This window comes from Dreissena polymorpha, chromosome 3 (genome assembly GCF_020536995.1).
Source record: "Dreissena polymorpha isolate Duluth1 chromosome 3, UMN_Dpol_1.0, whole genome shotgun sequence".
Classification (NCBI taxonomy): Eukaryota; Metazoa; Mollusca; class Bivalvia; order Myida; family Dreissenidae; genus Dreissena; species Dreissena polymorpha.
The window spans coordinates 86,269,973-86,289,935 of NC_068357.1; the positions used below are offsets into that span (position 1 = coordinate 86,269,973).

Below are 19,963 nucleotides of genomic sequence, written 5' to 3' on the forward strand. Positions count from 1 at the left end.
TAATATTTCTTATTAAAGTTTCATTTTAAAGGTAATCTAAAAGCTCTAGCCGAAATAAAATTGGTGATTTTAACTAAAATTGGTCAGGGAATATTCATAAGCGAAACTATGTAAGATTTCACGTAGAGACAAACTGTCCTTATTAAAAGTATATGGTTTTGTATAAAACTTTGTTGTTTTGTATTTTGTATTTGTATATTTTATTTAAAAATCGCTTGCAAACAAAATCTCTAGCCGGAAAATATTTTCCTGACTTTAAATGTACTAGTCCAGTGGATATTCATTAGCGAAAATGTGTAAGATGTCAGAACATGGCAGGGTCTTTAATTGAAAAGTGAATATATGCTTTTGCTTAAAACTTTATTTTTATTTTATCATTTAAATACCATTCTAATGTTCGATTCAAAGTCTGTAGTCTGAACAAACTGTGCTTGTCTTGTTCTAAATATTTACTTAATTGTTTGCTTGCTTTACTTAATTTCTTAATACAATCTCAATTTACGATAAAAATGCTCAACATGACCCATGAACTTAAATAGTCCCAATAATGTTCGCTACATTCCGCCAACGTATTAATTTCTTTCGTAAATGTTCAGTTTACAGTTGAGATTTAAAATAAACTATTAAAACACAAACGCAGTGATGTTTTTTCTTCGGTAATTACGGATTGTCAATTTAATTAAATTAATTTATGGTAAAAGAAACATCATCTTCGATTGAGGAACGAAAGCATTCTCTCAGTGGGTGACGATGTCCCAATGGTGGATTAAAAGTGTTAATTGCTATGTCTGTGACACCATATGCTCCACATGCGCAGATGCTGTTATAAAGATAAGATACCATGCGTCACCTTCTTATAACATATCAAATGACAATAAAGGCCTAATTCATGCTGATTTTAATCAGAGTCGTAGATCTTCGTCTCTTATTTTATGACTCTTAAACAATGCAGATGGACCTGATAAAAATATTTATTTAAAAAATACGAACGGTTATATAATTATTGTATCGATAACAGAAACCATCTCAATCTTCAAATAAATTTAATAAATTCGCGTCACTTCGTTTTATTGTTCAAGGACCTATACAAACATATAGGTCCCTGCATTGTTCTTCAGTACCAAGATGGCGGTGGTAGGGGCGGTAATTTGGGAGAAATCGCTTTCTGGGATTGTCTATATATACCAAATAAATCTTGCTTGATCAGTATTTATGTTCATGACAGTAAAATTTGCAATTAAAAAGGTTTAAACAATTGTGGACAAAAGGTTGAGGGTTTTGATCTTTTAAATTCTGAGAATCTTAACTTGTTCATTATTTCTCTTACACTTTTATTTTTGATCCAAAATTAAATGGCTTTTGATAATACTTCTATTCGAAAATAGAATACCGAGAGGGTAATTACGTTACATGTATATTCAAGGCGGCGACGATCATGCCGATACAGGTATTTTTCGCCGTTTGATACCCTTTATTACTTTTGTTTAGTTGTTAAATGTCGCTAATTTTGTCAATTTACCAAAACGTGAACAGGTCCCTTTAATGGTGATTGTCCTTGATATAAAAGACCAATAATGTTTGTATGGAGTTTCGCTATTTCTCTATATTAAAAATGTTAATAATATATTTGCACACGATACCCTACACCTTTTGGTGCAAATGAATCTTAACATTTACGATGGCGTGATGTCACTCGATGAGTTGTCTATTGTTAAAAAAACATGATCAAAAACGTATTGTAATTCCACCGTAGAGACATTATTTAAAAAATAATTAATTCTTTATCTACCTTGACATATTAAATCATTCAAGAGTTGGAAAGATAACATTTGTTCAAACTTTTACTTTATAATTCTTACTCCGACATTTGAAATTGGACAAATTAAACAAACCAATTTAAACAATAGATACAGTGTTTTAATTGTCGGCGAGGTTCATGTTTCTGGCAAAGAGTTTATCAATATAGCGTTAGATTCCATGGTCACTCCATTAATTGCCTGGAAGTAACGCCTTCATCAGTCAAACTAAACCCACAATGATAAATAACACTTTAACAGTTTAACACAAATATCAGAGATCGAGTGCGCCGTTTTAGCGTCCAAGTTGAGTAATATTGCTCAAGTGTTCCGATAAATGTATTGGCAGTAATGTGTCATGAGATGTACCGATAGATATGGGATAATACGCATCGTCGGTAATATCATCTCATTTAATCTTTATAATAAGCCCAAAACACATAAGAACAATAAAAATACACAGTTTAATAACATACACTTCATCAATATGCACAGATTTGTTTTGTTAAAAGAGCATGAGAAGCAATACAATATGTTTTGTAATCTTACAGATCTGTTGAATGTAATGAGATCATGTGAGAGCATTTTAATCAAGTTGATTGAAGGTAATACTAATATGGGAGAAATTTTCGTTGAAGTGGATTGACGGTAATGAGAATAACGTTCCAAATTTTGATGACGTGGATTGACTGAAATGATAATATGGGAGAGAATTTTGATAAAATATATGGAAGATAATGGAAATATGGAAGAGAATTTTTATAACATGTATGGAAGATAATGGAAATATGGGAGAGAATTTCGTTAAAATGGATGGAAGATAATTGAAATATGGGAGAGAAGTGGATTGAAAGAGATGAGAATATGGGAGAGAGTTCGGCTGAAGTGGATTAAAGTTTATTTGAATATGGTGACATATGTTGATGAAGAGGATAGATAAAATTGAGAATACCGAAGACAATGTTGATGAAGTGCAAGAAAATATTTGAGAAAAGTCCGATAAAGAGGATTGAAGTTTTTACGAATAAGGGAGAGAATTTTGATGAAGTGCATAAACATTCAAATTATAGCTAAATCATTTAAACATTGATTACGCATATATACGTATATTTACCTTCTGACATTATGTTTAAAAAAATTAAACGCATTTAAGAATGCACAATACAGAGGATAATTTTACCCCGTCCCCATTTATAAATCATTTCGATCTAATTCAGTAGGTAAAGGGTAATACACGATATAAATGTTATAAACCAGTAACTATATTTGTAGCATTTTATATCACACATTAGTAAATGTTTTTGAGAAAAAAATGTATCACTCATATGTATTTTATGATTGGAAACTTAAGGTATGACTACGTATAGTCTGGTGGAAGAATATTCTTCATGGGTCGTACATTCTATATAATCATGCATAACTATTTGTGCACATACTGTTCTAGTATTATGGAGTTTTCTTATTTAATATAGTTTCATATATTTATAACATGTCTGACAAATTATTGTACACATAAACCCATAATCACAACATGTATAACATAATTCGAATAAAAAGTACATTTTTAAATGTAACAACAAAACGTTATACGTTAGCTACAATATATAATTATCGCATATTATGGTTATGAGAACATATTTAATCTAAAATAAATGCATGAGCTGAACTCAAATAGAATCATAATGACAGATAGTTAATTATTACAGTATTACACCGCAAACTAATTTCAACGGTTTACAAAATGAGCTTATTATTACTAATACACCCACTACATTTGCTCTAAAAAGTGTTTTGCAAAAGCTGTTCTTGAGGACCCAGAATGACATCAAACAATACTTATTGGTTTTCTTCCAACGAACATGCTTGTTTAATAATAACCGAAGATGTTCTTTAGCAAACACTGGCATATTTTGATAATAAGATTATACACCATCATCTAAGGAAATCATTGATCACTTTGGTGTGGTCCTATATAAATTATTATGGACAGGGTCAATCACAACCATTGTTCAATTTCCATCAACTACCTCTCGTACACATTCATCTTGCTGAGACTCTATTGTCGTTCTTTCAGATTCTGGCTTTTCATTTCCCATCCAAATATGCACAAATTCTAAATAATAGAAAACAAAGACATAATTATTTAGGTAGCCAACATTGTTCGAGTGCACTAAATTTGGGCTAGAGTGTTTATAATTCCCAAAAGGACAGTATCAACAAAGTGTGGGTTAGTTATCATAAACGAAAACACACTGAAAACAAACGAACATTCTCCTACCATTATTTTAGGCAGGTGATACAATACGCAAATACACCACGTTAATCCTCGGAGTAAAAATAACAACAACGTTTAAACGATAACAACGAGAGTCTGAAAATCTGAAAGAATGTTTTCTGATTTTTTTCTGAAACATGATTGCATTTCTGAAAAAAGGCAAAGTCTCATTCAAAATTATATTTTTATTTAAATTAAGATCATTTGGAAAATGAGGCAGTGCATGTAATGGTACAGTTCGTCTACCATCGTAGTCAATGTAACCGTCATGGTTTTCGTCCACATCCACCAACATGCTTTCCACCTCGGCGTTAGTCATCTTGCCTCCAAGGGATTCCACCACCTCTGCAGAAAAGAAAGCGTACACCCAGTGCAGTCAACACATTGATGTATGTATACGATTATGTACATTCATGTATATGATAAATACGACAAGTAAGTAATTGTATTGAATTTACGCTCAATCAAATAATATTATTTATAACAAAATTTATTATTATTATTTACGTTGCAGACATCAATACGAAAGAATTGCCCTTTTAGCACTGAGTCACATTAAACTGTCAGGATTGTTTACATAACCGCTTAATTAGTCTAAAATATTCAATAAAGTGCGCTTTAACCGTAAAAAGAGACAAAACAAATAATATTGCTTACACCCGGGTTGAAAACTCAGACCTACGTGTAGCAAAATACTTTCCGTCAACAATAATTCAATTTAATGTCAGATTGTTATCTCAAAACATTTTAACAGAAATAACCCAACATGTTTCGATGTTCTCTTTACAAGTGCTCCAAGTAAAAGTTATTGCACTTATTTCAATTGGTGACGGCTGGTTACTCTTAAAGAGACATGTTTGGCATAATGACAATTAATCACAATTGTTATAGACTCCGAAAAAGTAAGTACACGTATACCTGTGCCATATATTCAAATTAACTTATTTATTCAAACAGCACTTCAGTAGGAAAAGTAGTAAAATAAGCTTTAAACTTATGGATAATCATCACATGAAACAGACATGATAGCACAGCACTTGTAACGCGTTCAATCAGTAAATTGGAGAAATGCGCACATTAATATAGTTTTTTTAAATACCTTTTTATCCTATTTAAGAAGCCAAAATGTGAACAAATTCTTTTAGGAATTGACGATACGGTATAATTATATGAGTAATTTATTATTTCGCTTTTATATGAAAGTACAATTAAATTTAAGTTATTGAACCCCTGACAAAAGTTTCGAATATCGATTCCTCATTTTGTCATCTGACTCCATAAATGACGAAATGAAAAAAAATATGAATTTGTTAACAGCTTTATAATTGATAGGATGGTGAAACATACGAGCTTCAGTTTGACAATCAATGCTGAAATATGTAATATATGTACAACTTTGAGAGACCACTTAACAACAAAATCACTATTGATTCGTAATGCGATGAAATCCTCCAGTCCGAACCTCTTATTTCCTCCACGCTGACTTTCCCATCCCCGTTCTTATCAAACACAGCAAATGCGTCTCGCAGCTCCTTCTCAGGATCGTATACCTGCATCTTCTGCGCCACCATTTGGGAGAATTCGAACATATCCACGGTCCCATTACCTAAAAAGAAAATACACATTCATCATAGTTATAGCCTCTGCGATGCCATTGTTCGCCTGCACGATCTATTTCATGCCATTGGCTTTAATAGAAAACCTCTTAAATATCACAAAAATGTGCACACGAAATTATTAACATTGAATTAAATTCTGCATCTAAGAAAGTCTTTATCATAACTTATGCATTTAGAAGAAGAAAAACGTATCGTTGTTGTGTATTTTCTTGCAGCAAAAGTAACATTTTTACGGCAATGAATTTCCTTTTCCACAATAGCAAAAAAACGATTAAAGTCAATGTATTTCACAAATATTAATAATGAACTAATTTGTTTATTAAGAAAACATCACGCTTACACAAACCATATAAACATCTGAAAAACTGTATTCAATGATATCCACACATTTAACATACCGTCTTGGTCGATCTTCTTCACCAATTCGTCCACTTCCTCCTTCGTTATATCAACTCCCATGTGTTTCAGTGCCGTCTCCAGTTCCTGGCTGTCGAGGTAGCCGCTACCGTCCACATCCAGCAAACGGAACACGTCCCCTATTGCTATAGCAAAAGACGTTTATTACGTCACCAACTTAGATGGTGATTTACATCGGTTTAATTACTTTTATCTGTTGGTCGCAATAATAATGTTAACTAATAAGTGAGTGTCAAAAAGGAATAAGTAAGTCCATCCATTTTAGCGTGAAGACACTTTTAATCGAAATCAAGATTTATAATAGCATGTTTAGCCCTGATTTTCTTATGCAGTTTAACACCTACCTATTCAACAACGTTGAGGTAACGTTTTGGGATTAAACTTATAACATCTAACCAAGTTCGATTGAAATGAATCGCCAAAGGAACAAAATAGTTATTTCACCTGTTTGATAAAATGGCCCTTTTGTAATTTCCCGATGCCTTTCTCAACAAGTTTATCTCGAACCTTTGCCAAGGAGTAATATATCTCGATTTCAACATACATGAAACATAAGTTATGTCAGATAACTGTTCATAATTTGACGAAAAACGTTGCATATGTTTAGTCCCATATAAGCGATAACTCGAATGTCTTAATAAAACGGTCACTCACATGTTCAAATCTAGTCATATTGACTTGTAACAACAATACATGGCGCTAGTGTTTTTTGTGTTTCCGGATGTACGTGATTTTTCTAATACATTCGATAACACGGCATACCGATATTCAAGCCAAATCGTTAGTATTGTGACGTAAAACATTAAAAATACAATATATTCCTAACTATGATACTTGCCATTTACAGTATCCTTATTTAATCCGATAGCGTTAATCTGAACTTCCGTTAGCGAATACCGAGGGTCAATCTCCTCTTCACTTGCATTATCATCTCCAGACTCTGTATCAGTGTTGGACATCTCAGCCCCTTCTGTATCTTCTTGGCGAACTAGATTAACGGTTTCTCTGTCTGATTTCTAAAATATGCAATCGTGTTTCTATCCAACTCGTATTGGAAAAACGACAATAATAAGTATGTTTCCTTTTAAAAAGCTTTAAACAATTTGCTTTCTTAATTTGTATTAATAAGTATTAATATTGCCATAAAACAATAGCATGCGTTATCGAATATAAAATTCAAGCTCAAAATACTAGAATGTTTTACGAGTGCTCTATAACATTTTTAATACAAATTTATTTTCCTTTATTGATAGAACTCGGAAACACTTAATACAAAATATTACCTCCATTTTTGTTCTATGTCCAACCTTAAATTTTGTACGACATTACTCCGTGTCTTTTGATTCAATTCTTATTTTTTAAATTCTGCATTAACGTATACTCAAATCATTTGTTTTGACAAACGAGAACATACTAATTGAAGTCAATTATTAGGTTAGTTTAAGCAAATCACAATTAATCGATTGATTGAGCAAGATAAAATAGTATTAATATCCAATGCATCTAATCTGCATAAAGGATTCAGGTAATAAAAGACATGTTGATGCTTAAACGGGACAAATGTTAAGAGATCAAATTACAATATATCAAGAGACACTTTATTGAACCAAATAAACGTGCATGAAGGGTCTAGGTTTCATATACACGAAATAAACCTGTATTGTATCTGCATGTAAGCTTTGTATATAAATTGGAGCAAGCTGGACATTTCACAATTTAAAAGCTGTCGCCCTGACAGGTTTGATATAGGTAAGTTTGGCGAAATTGCGTTTGGCCGGGCGCCGAGCTTCACAGCAAACATATCCAATCAATCAATTGACGTAAAGATCTTTTGATAAGTAATTTAAATAATGTTTAGACATTGTTTTGTTTACAGTACAAAAAATACCTTCATTTTATTCTGTAAAAATATACATTCAAGATACATTGCCTCATTTTTGTATTAAGCACCTTCAACATTCTAAAAATGTAATTACTACGGTACTCAAACAAAAAACATAAACATATAATTATATGTAATATAAATGTAATATAAATGTGACTTACATGATCTCCTTGAATGTATAATTGTGATAGGATAAATCAATGTCCAAGCAGAGTTGTCGTTCCTTACTCTCACAAACAAGCTCTGCTATCACAAGAAAACCCTACCAGATATGGTAGGATTTTATTGATTGTGTTTATGTATTTAATTATGAAGAGAAGTACCATTTTCTTTTATATGTTGAAAAAAGTGTATAAGATAAGGTTAATGGTAAAATAAGACATTACCTAAATTAAAAAAAGTAAATAACAACGGTAAAATTAATGCACAAAGTGGCTAAGATATCATCACGTGGTTGGTTATGAAGGCAGGGATTTGTTCCAGCCAGTATGCGCGGAGGTTGGGGATACATAGCAAACGTGGTCGTCGCCATCTTGAATATCACGTTATTACCTCCTCTGAATAAACACGGCACAAACAAGAAAAACATGCCCAATACGAGATTCGACTGACAAAAATTCAGCCTAGATCGGCCTGTACAAGAATATATTATTATGCGTAGCTGTCTTTCCCAGATTTCCCCCTTACATGCCCTTTATCAACAGCCTATAAATGTTGGGACACTTTTCCACCAGAGGACCCGAAGGAATAAATCCAAATATGTCAAAAGCTGAATTGAAACAAACCCACAGAAAATTGGCCACATCAATGCGTCTTTGCGTATAGGGGGTGGCACTGTTCAGAGTAGGCAAATGCGGACTAGTCTCTGTATTGATCTTGGTCTGGGGCGTAGCCCCAAGGCCATAGTAATGATACCAATTCAGGGCCGTCGTCGGACTTTCCAAAGTGGTCAGGTTAGCCTCCTTAATTATTTTTTTATATCCCATGAACATTTATTGTCTCAAATAAATCCTTCGGCTTTCTTTAAGTATTTTCGTGTATGCTTATTCTTGGATTTGCAAAAGAAATACTGAACACCCCAGATAGCAGACCGACGTTTGCTACTAGGGGGGGGGGGGGGGGTGTGGTCCGGGTGCATGCCGCGCCGGAAAAAAAAATTGAAACATAAAGGCTAAATCGTGACATCTGGAAGGTTTTGAGACCAAACAGATCTTAACTCATTTTGCCTTTTTAATAAATTTTTGTTGATACCCCATGAACATTTATTGGCTCATATAAATCCTTCGGCTTTCTTTAAGAATTTTTGAGTATGTTTATTCTTGGTTTTGCAAAAGAAAATAATGAATACCCCAGATAGCAGACCGACGTTGGCTACTAGGGGGATCTGGGGTCATGCTGCCCCGGAAAAAAATTGAATCATAAAGGCTAAATCGTGACATCTGGGAGGTTTTGAGGCCAAATAGATCTTAACTCATTTAGCCTCATTAATTTTTATTTTTTTATATCCCGTGAAAACGTATTGGCTCAAATAGTCCAATCGGATTTCTTAAAGTATTTTCGTGTATGTTTATTATTGGATTTGCAAAAGAAAATAATGAATACCCCATATAGCAGACCGACGTTGGCCCAACGTCGACATCACGTTGGCATGTTGTTGGCGTTGGCATGCTAACGTTGGGCCAAGGTTGGGCAAATATCGGTTGGCCAACTTAGGTTGGCACCTTCTGCGGTAATATCTGCCGATGTTGGGATTCATTATTTGCAGAATAAAATATAAGATTTATGCTTAGTACAATAAGAAGATTGGATTTATAAAAAGATAGGTAAGTCAAGATTGGGTCTCCGTAGTTTCATATTTTGTGCAGAGGGACACCATGATATAGCCCTTTTTTCGTTTCTTTTTAATTTGAAGAGACACGGTCAAAAGATTTTGATACATGATGATCTGTTTTATACCTTCAATTGAATGTCAGGCAGAAATCAACATCTGCACAAGCATTTCCGTCCTAGTTACGGTACAATATTTCTTGGACTATTAATTTCCTTCCATATGTGAAAGAAGGGCATATTGCATTTTTTGCATCAGTTTTGTATTGAAAATCGGCGTTTTTTTAGATAAGGAAGCATGATTCAATATTTCTGATCCAGAGGAGATTAAGCAATTCATCACCTAGCTCAGCCTTCTTTTCTCTTTTTTTTTTGTCAAAAAGTGATCAGGCTATAGCCTGACCGGCCGACGGCCCACGACGGCCCTGCAATTTCTGAGTCTATAGGCTGGCTGCCAAAACCCAAATTCCCAAAACTCCGATTTACCACTAAATGCATGCGAAATAAAAGTAGTTCTTCGCAGATCTCAATAACCCGCCTTGTAAATACAGAACATCACTATATAACATGACAGTGTCGTAAAAGTGCAAAAAAAAAAAATATTGAAGCAAAATATACGTTTTTTAACATATTCACGCGAGAATAAGCTCCTTACTTGACAGTCTAGGCCGAAAAGATACGAGTGTTTACGGTGACAGTAAGAAGAATTTTTTTCTGAAGAAAATATAATTATTTGGTATAAACATATTCTAAAATATTGTTATTTTATTTTGTGTTAACAAGACATTCCAGAAAAAAAGAAAATGAAAACAACAACAAATATTCACGATCATTCTCGGAAATAGACGAAGTAACCGGATATGGTATTTCACTGCGCAGATCAAGCGCACAAATCGAGCGCGAAAAGTACGTGCACGGAGCGTATATCGATCATCTAAAATCCGTGGTACGTGTGACGGTAAGTGGATTTTCTTTTCACATTACATAAGAAGTATGAGTGTTTTTCTGATCTGTTAATTATGTTATAGAAAGCTATTTTAGGCTATTGAAAGTGATTTATTTGACGCCAACAATAACAGTGTTTTGCGGCCATGTTGTTTTTGTTGTTGTATATCTTCACCGCCTATGTAGACGAACCTCTACCAGATCTGTAGAGTTGAACAAAAGGTTATCGTTCCCACCACCAGTATCGTGTAGTATCGTGTAGTCCTCCACCCTCTATGTACACTGTAGTATATACACAAATATTGTCTTTTCTTACAGTCTCTGAGATTCTGCACTCAACCGCTGGGCTCAATCCGTATAAATTCGGACCAGGGTTTTTTATCTGATTTTGGGGACAGGGCCTGCCCTTTTTGAGGGGAAAAATCGCGCGAAACACCGGATTTGGGGGAAAATAAGGAAAGTCTTAAATAATCAATTTAACATATTTTACTGTCTCTAAAACAAAATCAAGGCAACAGATAATTTAATTATGCAAGATTTTTCTATTTTATGCTCTGGATCAGGTAAACTTATATATTGAAAGGTTACAAAAAATTGAGTAGGGTTGGGGGGAAATGAAATCTAGGGGAAAATTCACCTGTTGTGGGGAAAAATTCCGAGGTGAAAGGGCTGTTTTTCGGCGGGTCACAAAGAAGGAAAGAACAACTTGCGGACACAGGGGGAAATTCTGACAATACATCATAAATGCATTTTACGTTGCTATACTTCTTTCGCTAAATGTACTTTCGATTTACTTCCATGCTCCATCTATTTATAGGCAGTATTATGGCAAGAGGTTCGACGCATAATCCCAAGAAACTAGGTTTCAGAATGAGAACCTAGGTTCTCGCTTGAAGATTGCACATTGCTTCCAGAACCAAAGTTTTCAAATGAGAACCTAGGTTTTCATAAGAACCTAAGTTCTCGTTTGAAAACCAAGGTTCTGGTAAGAACCTGTTCTCAGAATGAGAACCTAGGTTCTCATGAAAAACCTAATTTTTTGGGATTATGCGTCGAACTGCTTGCCATATCCGTGGTTTTCATTTGGGAACCATAGTTCTAATGGGAACCTAGGTTCTCATGAGAACCTAGGTTTTTAAAATTACGCGTCTTTAATACTAAAGCCGTGGTTTTCATTTCGGAACCATAGGTTCTCATGAGAACGTAGGTTTCCAGAATAACGCGTCGGACGGCGCAAACTTGCTCGTTTGGAATACGAGACACATATTTTTCAGGGCGCAGGATCAATGGGGTTCACATATGATTACACACGGGCTGGACAGAATGAAAACACGCCGTTAAGAACTTTATTTTTGCAGATATCTCAAGTTATTGAAATATGTTTGCAAAGTCTTTAGTGCATAAGTTTTTCTTGCAGTGTGGGTCGATATCTTACGATTGAATAATACATTACTACACATTATCAATAGAGATTAACCTTCTATTTATACCATAATGATAGCTTACTATATCACAGACATACTTAAAATAGAAAACTGTACCGTACAGTCGTTTGAGGCCCGAACAAGGGAACTGAATATCTGAAACTCATTTAATGCTGTAACAATGAATTATGTAACGATTGATCTGAATTTGTTTCAATTTTTAGTGCCAAAATAATATTTACAATAAATGATGTATTTCATAAACAGTTTAATTTTTTATTAGCGTGCTCAGACCAATGTCGACCGATTACTTTACTAATTTCATTCCTCAAGAAGTTTCCTACAAGTTTCGTTGAGTATTACTTAGCATTGTCTGAACATTGTTAAAAAAATGTTCTTGGGGAGTAACATTCACTGTTTCACGTCTATTTCTTATCTCTGTACACATATGCCGCGTGCGTGTACCAAGCAATTGGAGACAAATGGAGGTGGATAGCAAACGGTTCGACGCATAATCCCAAGAAACTAGGTTTCTCATAAGAACCTAGGTTCTCGTGAGAAACTAGGTTTATGAAATCCCATGAAACCAGGTTTTTCATGAGAACCTAGGCTCCCATGAGAAACTAGGTTTATGAAATCCCAATAAACCAGGTTTTTCATGAGAACCTAGGTTTTCATGAGAACATCGGTTCTCATGAGAACCTAGGTTTTCATGAAATCCCAAGAAACCAGGGTTTTCATGAGAACCTAGGTTCTCATTTGAAAACCTTAGTTTACGCTAGAGAACCTAGGTTCTCATGAGAAACTAAGTTTTTCATGAGAACCTAGGTTCTCATAGACACATAAAACTTAGGTTCTCATGAGAAACTAGGTTTTCATGAGAACCTAGGTTCTCATTCTGAGAACTTAAGTTCTCGTTTGATATCCAAGGTTTTCACAAGAACATAGGTTCTCGACGGCATTTTGCGTCGTTCTCTTTGATAACCTAGGTTCTCATGAGAACCCAAGATTTCATTTTGGAACCATAGTTCTCATGAGAAACCTAGTTTCTTGGGATTATGCGTCGAACCGCTTAATTGCCATCAGTATCTAAATCAAGCCTAGGCCTTCAGCGCATACAGCGCATTGATTTAAGCCTTGGTAATACCTTACAATTGACCAGTCGCCAAATACGCGATAGCTCCGCCCACTGAGCTTTGTTTTCATAAAATGCTTATTCCATTACTCCGACAGTCTTTGTTTGTCGGACCATGTCTGATTGATTATTACGTGAGTTTGATTGACGGCTGGCGAGTGGTCAATCGAGTGACTTATCAGTAAAACTTTCCTTTAAGTTCATCTTACTCAAATAAACGCCTGTACTTAATTGCAAAAACTTCGAAACCTGAGAATTTCTATCATACTATCATAATCGGTTTTGAGTGAATACAATAAACTCTATTTTCATATTCGATTCCCTAGATTGTATCTTATAAAAAAACGCAATTAGTTGGTTTAACAAATGTTATAATTACACACTCGATATCCTCCCCTGTTGGTATCCGTTTCAAGTGGTTAAGTTCGTTCAATATTATAGATTAACGGACAGTAATCATTATTCCCATAGTTGTATAAATTGGGCTCATGTTCGGTTCCATTGTAGTGTTAGTAAAAGATCTCTCAGCTGCGAAGTGCGTTCTAGAAATGTTGAAACAAATTCATTTGCAAACTATTTCAGAATAATCGGAATATTTATGGAATAGCGGAGGAACACCATGTTAAACATGTCCACGTCTAAAATATTTTGCAATATCGACGGTTGTTAAAAATGATGGATCGCGTCAGATTATATTAGTATTTTATATTATATTTCAAATATATTGTTATATCTAAATGAAGTGATTGTGTTCTATGTTTATGGCATTTGGCTGTTTTTCTGTGTTCACATTTTGATCCATAGCTACATCATCATTTAGATAAATATACTTAAAAGGGTTATTTTTCTTTAAAATGTCTGTTATATAAGCAATAACATCGCAAACATTGTACGTTTGGTATACAAAATGAAACCAAATACGAGCATCACTGCGGCATTTATATGTGCATAGTGCTTATAACTGAACATGCACGCATAATAAAGGAACTGACTTTGTCTTCTCAGCATATTTACAGGTCGCCATGGCGTATTGGATATGGTGAATACGCCTAATCAGTTCTTGATTGGAACCTCTGAAAATTTCAATAAGCATCGATTTTAAAAGGTAAAGCAAAAATAATTTTCTCTTCCAATTTACTAATTAAAGTATTAATTTATAAGTCAATTTAAGATGACCGTTTTCAATTGTTTTGAATGTGTTCCATGAAAATAAATTATTAACTTATATTACATAATCGCCGAGTTTACATGTATCTCTACTAAAGTACTTTGGAAAAGCAAAAACACATTATAAGTCAAAGTACAATACAACGTTTAAGTAGAACCATAAAGCAGCAATGTGTAACAATAATTTTTATTAAATTTAAAATTAAATTATTCTTCATACTTGTATAAAAGCAACATAAGACATACATTTTCAATAATATTCGATTTCATAATGCATTGTACATACGATTTATAGATACAAAACATATGTTATAATATAATTGTATACCATAAGTAGAATTATATTTCTAAAAAATATTTTGAATTTAATTAATTTATATTTCATACTTGAGAGCGCATCAATCGGTTGGTCACTTCAAAATTATGCTAGAATCAGGTTTGCTATGAATAATGTACTAAGAACAGCACAGTTTCTTTAAAAAAAGATACACATGTAAACATATGTTAATTTAGATGGCCAACTACTTGCTGAAGGTAAATTCATGAACTAAAGAAAATATCCATGTATATAAACAATTTATACACTCAGTGCTCTTTATATCAGAATGTTTTCTTGTTTAAGTCGTAAATGCTTAAGTCGTAAATTAACATTCTGTTCTTTATATCTTAAGGAAGAAACAAAGTCAATGATTTTTAAAAAAGTTTTCAATAATGCAAACATTCGATTCATAAAAGCTCGTTAATTATTTTCCATATTCTGTTACCTTCGCTCAAACCGCTACTCTTGAGGGCAAAAAGGGTAAACAATAACATAGTCAATAAACAACTGAACCTGATATTTATATGATGATATGGCTGCTGTTTTATGCGCTTTCAGACATCGTTTCGTTCTGATTGAATAAAAAAAACTAATCCTGTCAGAGATCTTGGCGTGTAATCAATTGATAAAGTGGTTTATCCACAATTCTTCTTAAACTGAACTTTGCATGAATACATTCACTTAAAGTGATATTATGGGCATCTAACAGTTTATAGGTGTCTATCGTAACCGTTGTTTATTTTTTATGTTTTCACTTCATATACACTTATATTTGTTAATGCAGTATGAACATACTAAAACAATATCCCGGAAAGAGAAATATAATGTATTTGAATATCAACCGTACGTTCGTTTGACAACTGATCATGCATGTACGATTTGAACAGAAAAATATTTTAGTGCAGATTCGTTCATACGACACAAAGACACAATTTTGTTTTACGGATCATTTCGGCTTAGAGGACTGGGTGAGTCACGTAATAATATCGAATATAAAATATATTTTTATAAACAACTGGTAGCAAGATGAGTTGCAGATAATTAGTCGGTTACCACATTTTAACTTATTCGTTTGATCTGTTAATTCATTTCATCTCAATTTAACAGTGAAAAATGCCCATAATATCACTTTTAACTTGAAACGTACATTATCATTTACACACTGGCGATACTCTGTATAGATATCAGTGATTCTGATTTAACAATTACTTTATCGATTCTTGTTTGGCAGCATTTAAAAAATATCAATATATCTAAATGATTACCACATGGCGATCAGAATGTTATTAATTGAACGGACGCTCGTTTCTTGAATAGCAGACGCGTTATTTTCATTAAAAAAAGTTAAAAGTTATTTTATTTTATTTACAATTGATCTGCCTTGTTTAAATAAAAAGGTTCTTATGGAGATAGACGTCAAACCTTTCGAGTGTGGTGATGTTTTGACGGAACAAAGGAAATGCCCACAATATCGCAGCATGTTCAGCCAATTCAAGGGCTCCGTCGAAGAATGGTGCGACAATACTACATTCCATGGTATTAAGTATCTTGCGACATCGAAGAGCTTTTTTCAAAGGTTTGTGAATATTATAGTATGCACAACCTTATATTTAAATATACAACCTTAGGGCCGTGCTCTGTGAAAAGATGGTTTAATGCACGTGCGTCAAGTGTCGTCCCAGATTAGCCTGTGCAGTCCGCACAGGCTAATCAGGGACGACACTTTCCGCTTGAATGATATTTTTCATTTCAAGAAAGTCTGTTCTTAGCAAAATTTAAGTTAAGGCGGATAGTTTCATCCCTGATTAGCCTGTGCGGACTGCACAGGTTAATCTAGGACGACACTTTTCGCACATGCATTAAACCCCCTTTTGACAGAGCATGGTCCATTTAATTTACATCGATGGTTTTAATTAATATCACGTGATTGCACCAGACGCTGCTTCACCATATGCTTTTAAACAAACCGCGGAAGCGGTTTTCGATGAGCTAGTATTCTCATTTACCATGGATTATTTAAGCTATGTAGTCATTAGCAATTTTTCTTTTTTTGTAAGAGCACTAATAAAAATAATGTTTTGTTCATAAGTCTCTTGAAACATGCAAATATATGCATACAATGTATTCTGATATAGAGATTTTGATGCTAAGCAGTGCATCACCCTTATTCTGCAAATGGTACTTGTCATGCGGACGGTCCTGTAGGATATCCGGTTCTTTTGCATGTAACCATATATGAAACTCTATATTTCATCCCGCTTGGTTACTATACCCTGCCTTTTTGTAACATACCATCATATTCATATTGTCTATATATCAGAAATTATCAGGAGATATTTTAATAATATGTTTGAATAATGTAAGAAAATGGTAACAGTTTATTTACATCAATATTTATAAATGGACTACCTGTTATAATTAGTGATACATCTTATAAGCAAGTAGAAACTGGATCAAAATATTTGAAGGTTTATTAATAGCAAGTAGGGACATGAAATATTCTTGCATGCATTGTAGTTTAGACTGCTCGTAGGTCAACATTACTTCAAACCAATACATAACAGACATAACAAGTCCCAATTCAGATATGATATATAATGAACTTTAAATAATTTATTATATAAGTGTAATTCCAATTTCCCAAGGTACATAACGGATACAGGTTCGGATTGAATGTGTATCGGGGTTTGCCTAATTGATTATAGAAGTGTGGTTTCATATTCCCAATGTGGTTTGGCCATCGAGAACATCTGTTTATATGGTCAAGTATGTTTATTCAAACGAGGTCTCCTGTTCCCAAAGGTTATTATCTGAACGTGGTCATCACGAACATATTGGTCAAACGTGGATAACTGTGTATTGCACTTTTCTGCTGTGACGTGTGATAGATGCATGAGCATCCATCCAATCAACAAGAGTTATTCAAGGGTGGGGTTAAGTGCATCAAGGGAAAAGTACAGTCAACCAATCAAGAATGGGATAGGAAATATCTAAATTTTATGTTTATGTACCTTGGAATAAAATGCTGTGTCGTTGTTGTAAGGCATTCATTTTGCGGTTAGATTTGTCATGTTTTCTTGACGTGGCGGCCATACCGGCCGCCGTGCTGTAAAATTGTATTTCACGAACATTAGCAAGCAAGCGTTGTATTAGAAAATATTCAACAGAAATAAATCGCGATGAAAAGAGAAAGGAACTTTGTTTGTTACTATGTGTTCTCAACGAACAATACGTATTTACGTTACATTTTGAATCCGCATAAATTTGTTACGCATCCCCTTTTCGGACTGCGAACATACGATGACCTTAAAGCTGTATATACTTGCTTGCATAAGAATGCTAATTGTAGCGCCGTTAAATGTCGCATCGCCGTTATATGTCGCAGGTAACGACATTTGTCGCAACGTTGACGATAAATGTCGCAAGGAATGATAAATGTCGCAAATCCTACTGACGATATTTGTCGCAACTTTAACGATAAATGTCGCAAGCATTTCTACTTCCGACATATGTCGCAAAATTAACGATAAATGTCGCACGCCTTTTTAAGTGCTGTTTAAAATGAAAAGTTAAAGTAAACAAGAAATATCTTTTTTTTAAAGATATACGGCGTTGATTGTGGTTGGAGTTTATGAAAGGTAAATTGTTCAATGAAATGAGATCAAGGATAGCGAATGTCTTTTTCTGTGCAGTTCTTAGCTGCATCACACGCAGTACGGGATATAACGCGGATTTTTCGCGGCTTATTTTACATTATACATATTGCTGGTCATAAACATATAGATACAAAACAGAAAACCAAAAGAAGAATGGAAGTGAAATTAAAAAAATATGAGTCAACCAGCCACACGCGAAGTATCCGTACATATTTTTAATATGTATACGCGCGTTCTTCGAACAAACCTGTTTTAGTGGTTTGTCGGGCATTGCTATTTGATTCGATTATTAACAGTATCGAGATCATCGCGCTCATGCTTAATACATTAGTCAATATGTAGGAATAATTCTTGTTAAATTAATTAAAAATAATACTTATCATGGTATTGTTGAAAACATTAAGAATCTATTATTGACATACCATAATTATATCGCTGGATATCTTCATTTAACATCTTTCTGGTCTAAAGAAAATCCCAGGTCACATAGTTCTGGAATAGCGTCTTTATTATATAACGATTAGTTTAATGGCCGCGAACTCCGGTGATGACCTGTATATAAACTCTCTGGACGCGAATTGACCCGATACCTCGCGGGTTGAAATGCAATGTATTAAATTGAGGCATCGCTTCATTGCTCTTTATACTTTTATACATGTTAACATGTTGACAGGAATATGGAAGTTAGTACTATATATTCTCGCGCTGGCAATCCTCTGAAAATTAAAGGTGCACGCACAAACTGTGTTGATGTCGAGATGGAGTGTACAACTGTTCTATCTATTAAGCCTTTTCATTAAATTGTTTCATGCTGAACACGCAGTGAAACAGTGTTACAAAGACGCGGACATGTTTCCAATGTTCTGGTCGTATGCTCAAATCAGCCTATGGGATAAATGAAGTGTATTCATTCTGACCTAGCCGCGGGAAATTTTATTTGAATTTAATTGGACAGTTACAAAGGTCAGGTAAGGTGAAAAGCTGGCGTATACAGCTACGCCGAAAAAACTTTAAGGTAATATCTAGATTACCCGACGATGTTCTTTGGGCGACTTTCACCAGAATTGTCAGTTTTTAGTTAGTATTGTCCGAAATTGTCAGCTGCGGAGAAGATCATATTTATTCATTTTCGACCAAAAACGTTAAGTTGTAGTCAATAATGACAAAAATCCTTAAATTGGTCGGGAATTGGAAAACCGAGGTGACCGTTAATACTTGCTTTTTATTAAAGGCCGTTTCGATAAGTTTGGTTATACAAGGTCAGTCATACAAGAACCGTCTCGGTAGAACTAGGCCTATCGTGGTTTACCTATTATTGGCTTATTTGATAATTACATAAAAATAAATATTTATTACATATTTTGTTTCTTTAAGAACCATTTATGTAGTGGTAAACCAATATCAAACTTGTTCTAAACACGGAGTGTATAATGAAATCTAGAGTCCGTGTTCTAAATCAACTTCTAGTTAAAGCCGGCCGAGTTGATATTTCTCACAA

General features: G+C 34.1%; 1 protein-coding gene across 1 annotated transcript; it reads right to left on the reverse strand.

Annotated features, from left to right (window-relative positions):
- Positions 1 to 3,805: 3,805 nt before the first annotated feature.
- LOC127872381 (calmodulin-A-like) lies at positions 3,806 to 7,396 on the reverse strand. Its single transcript, XM_052415712.1, has 6 exons — positions 7,391 to 7,396; positions 6,934 to 7,123; positions 6,089 to 6,232; positions 5,534 to 5,677; positions 4,318 to 4,416; positions 3,806 to 3,909 (listed from the first exon to the last, which is right to left on the reverse strand). Exons 1-6 carry the CDS (start codon positions 7,394 to 7,396, stop codon positions 3,806 to 3,808), a joined length of 687 nt encoding a protein of 228 aa, XP_052271672.1.
- Between the last annotated feature and the right edge of the window lie 12,567 nt (positions 7,397 to 19,963).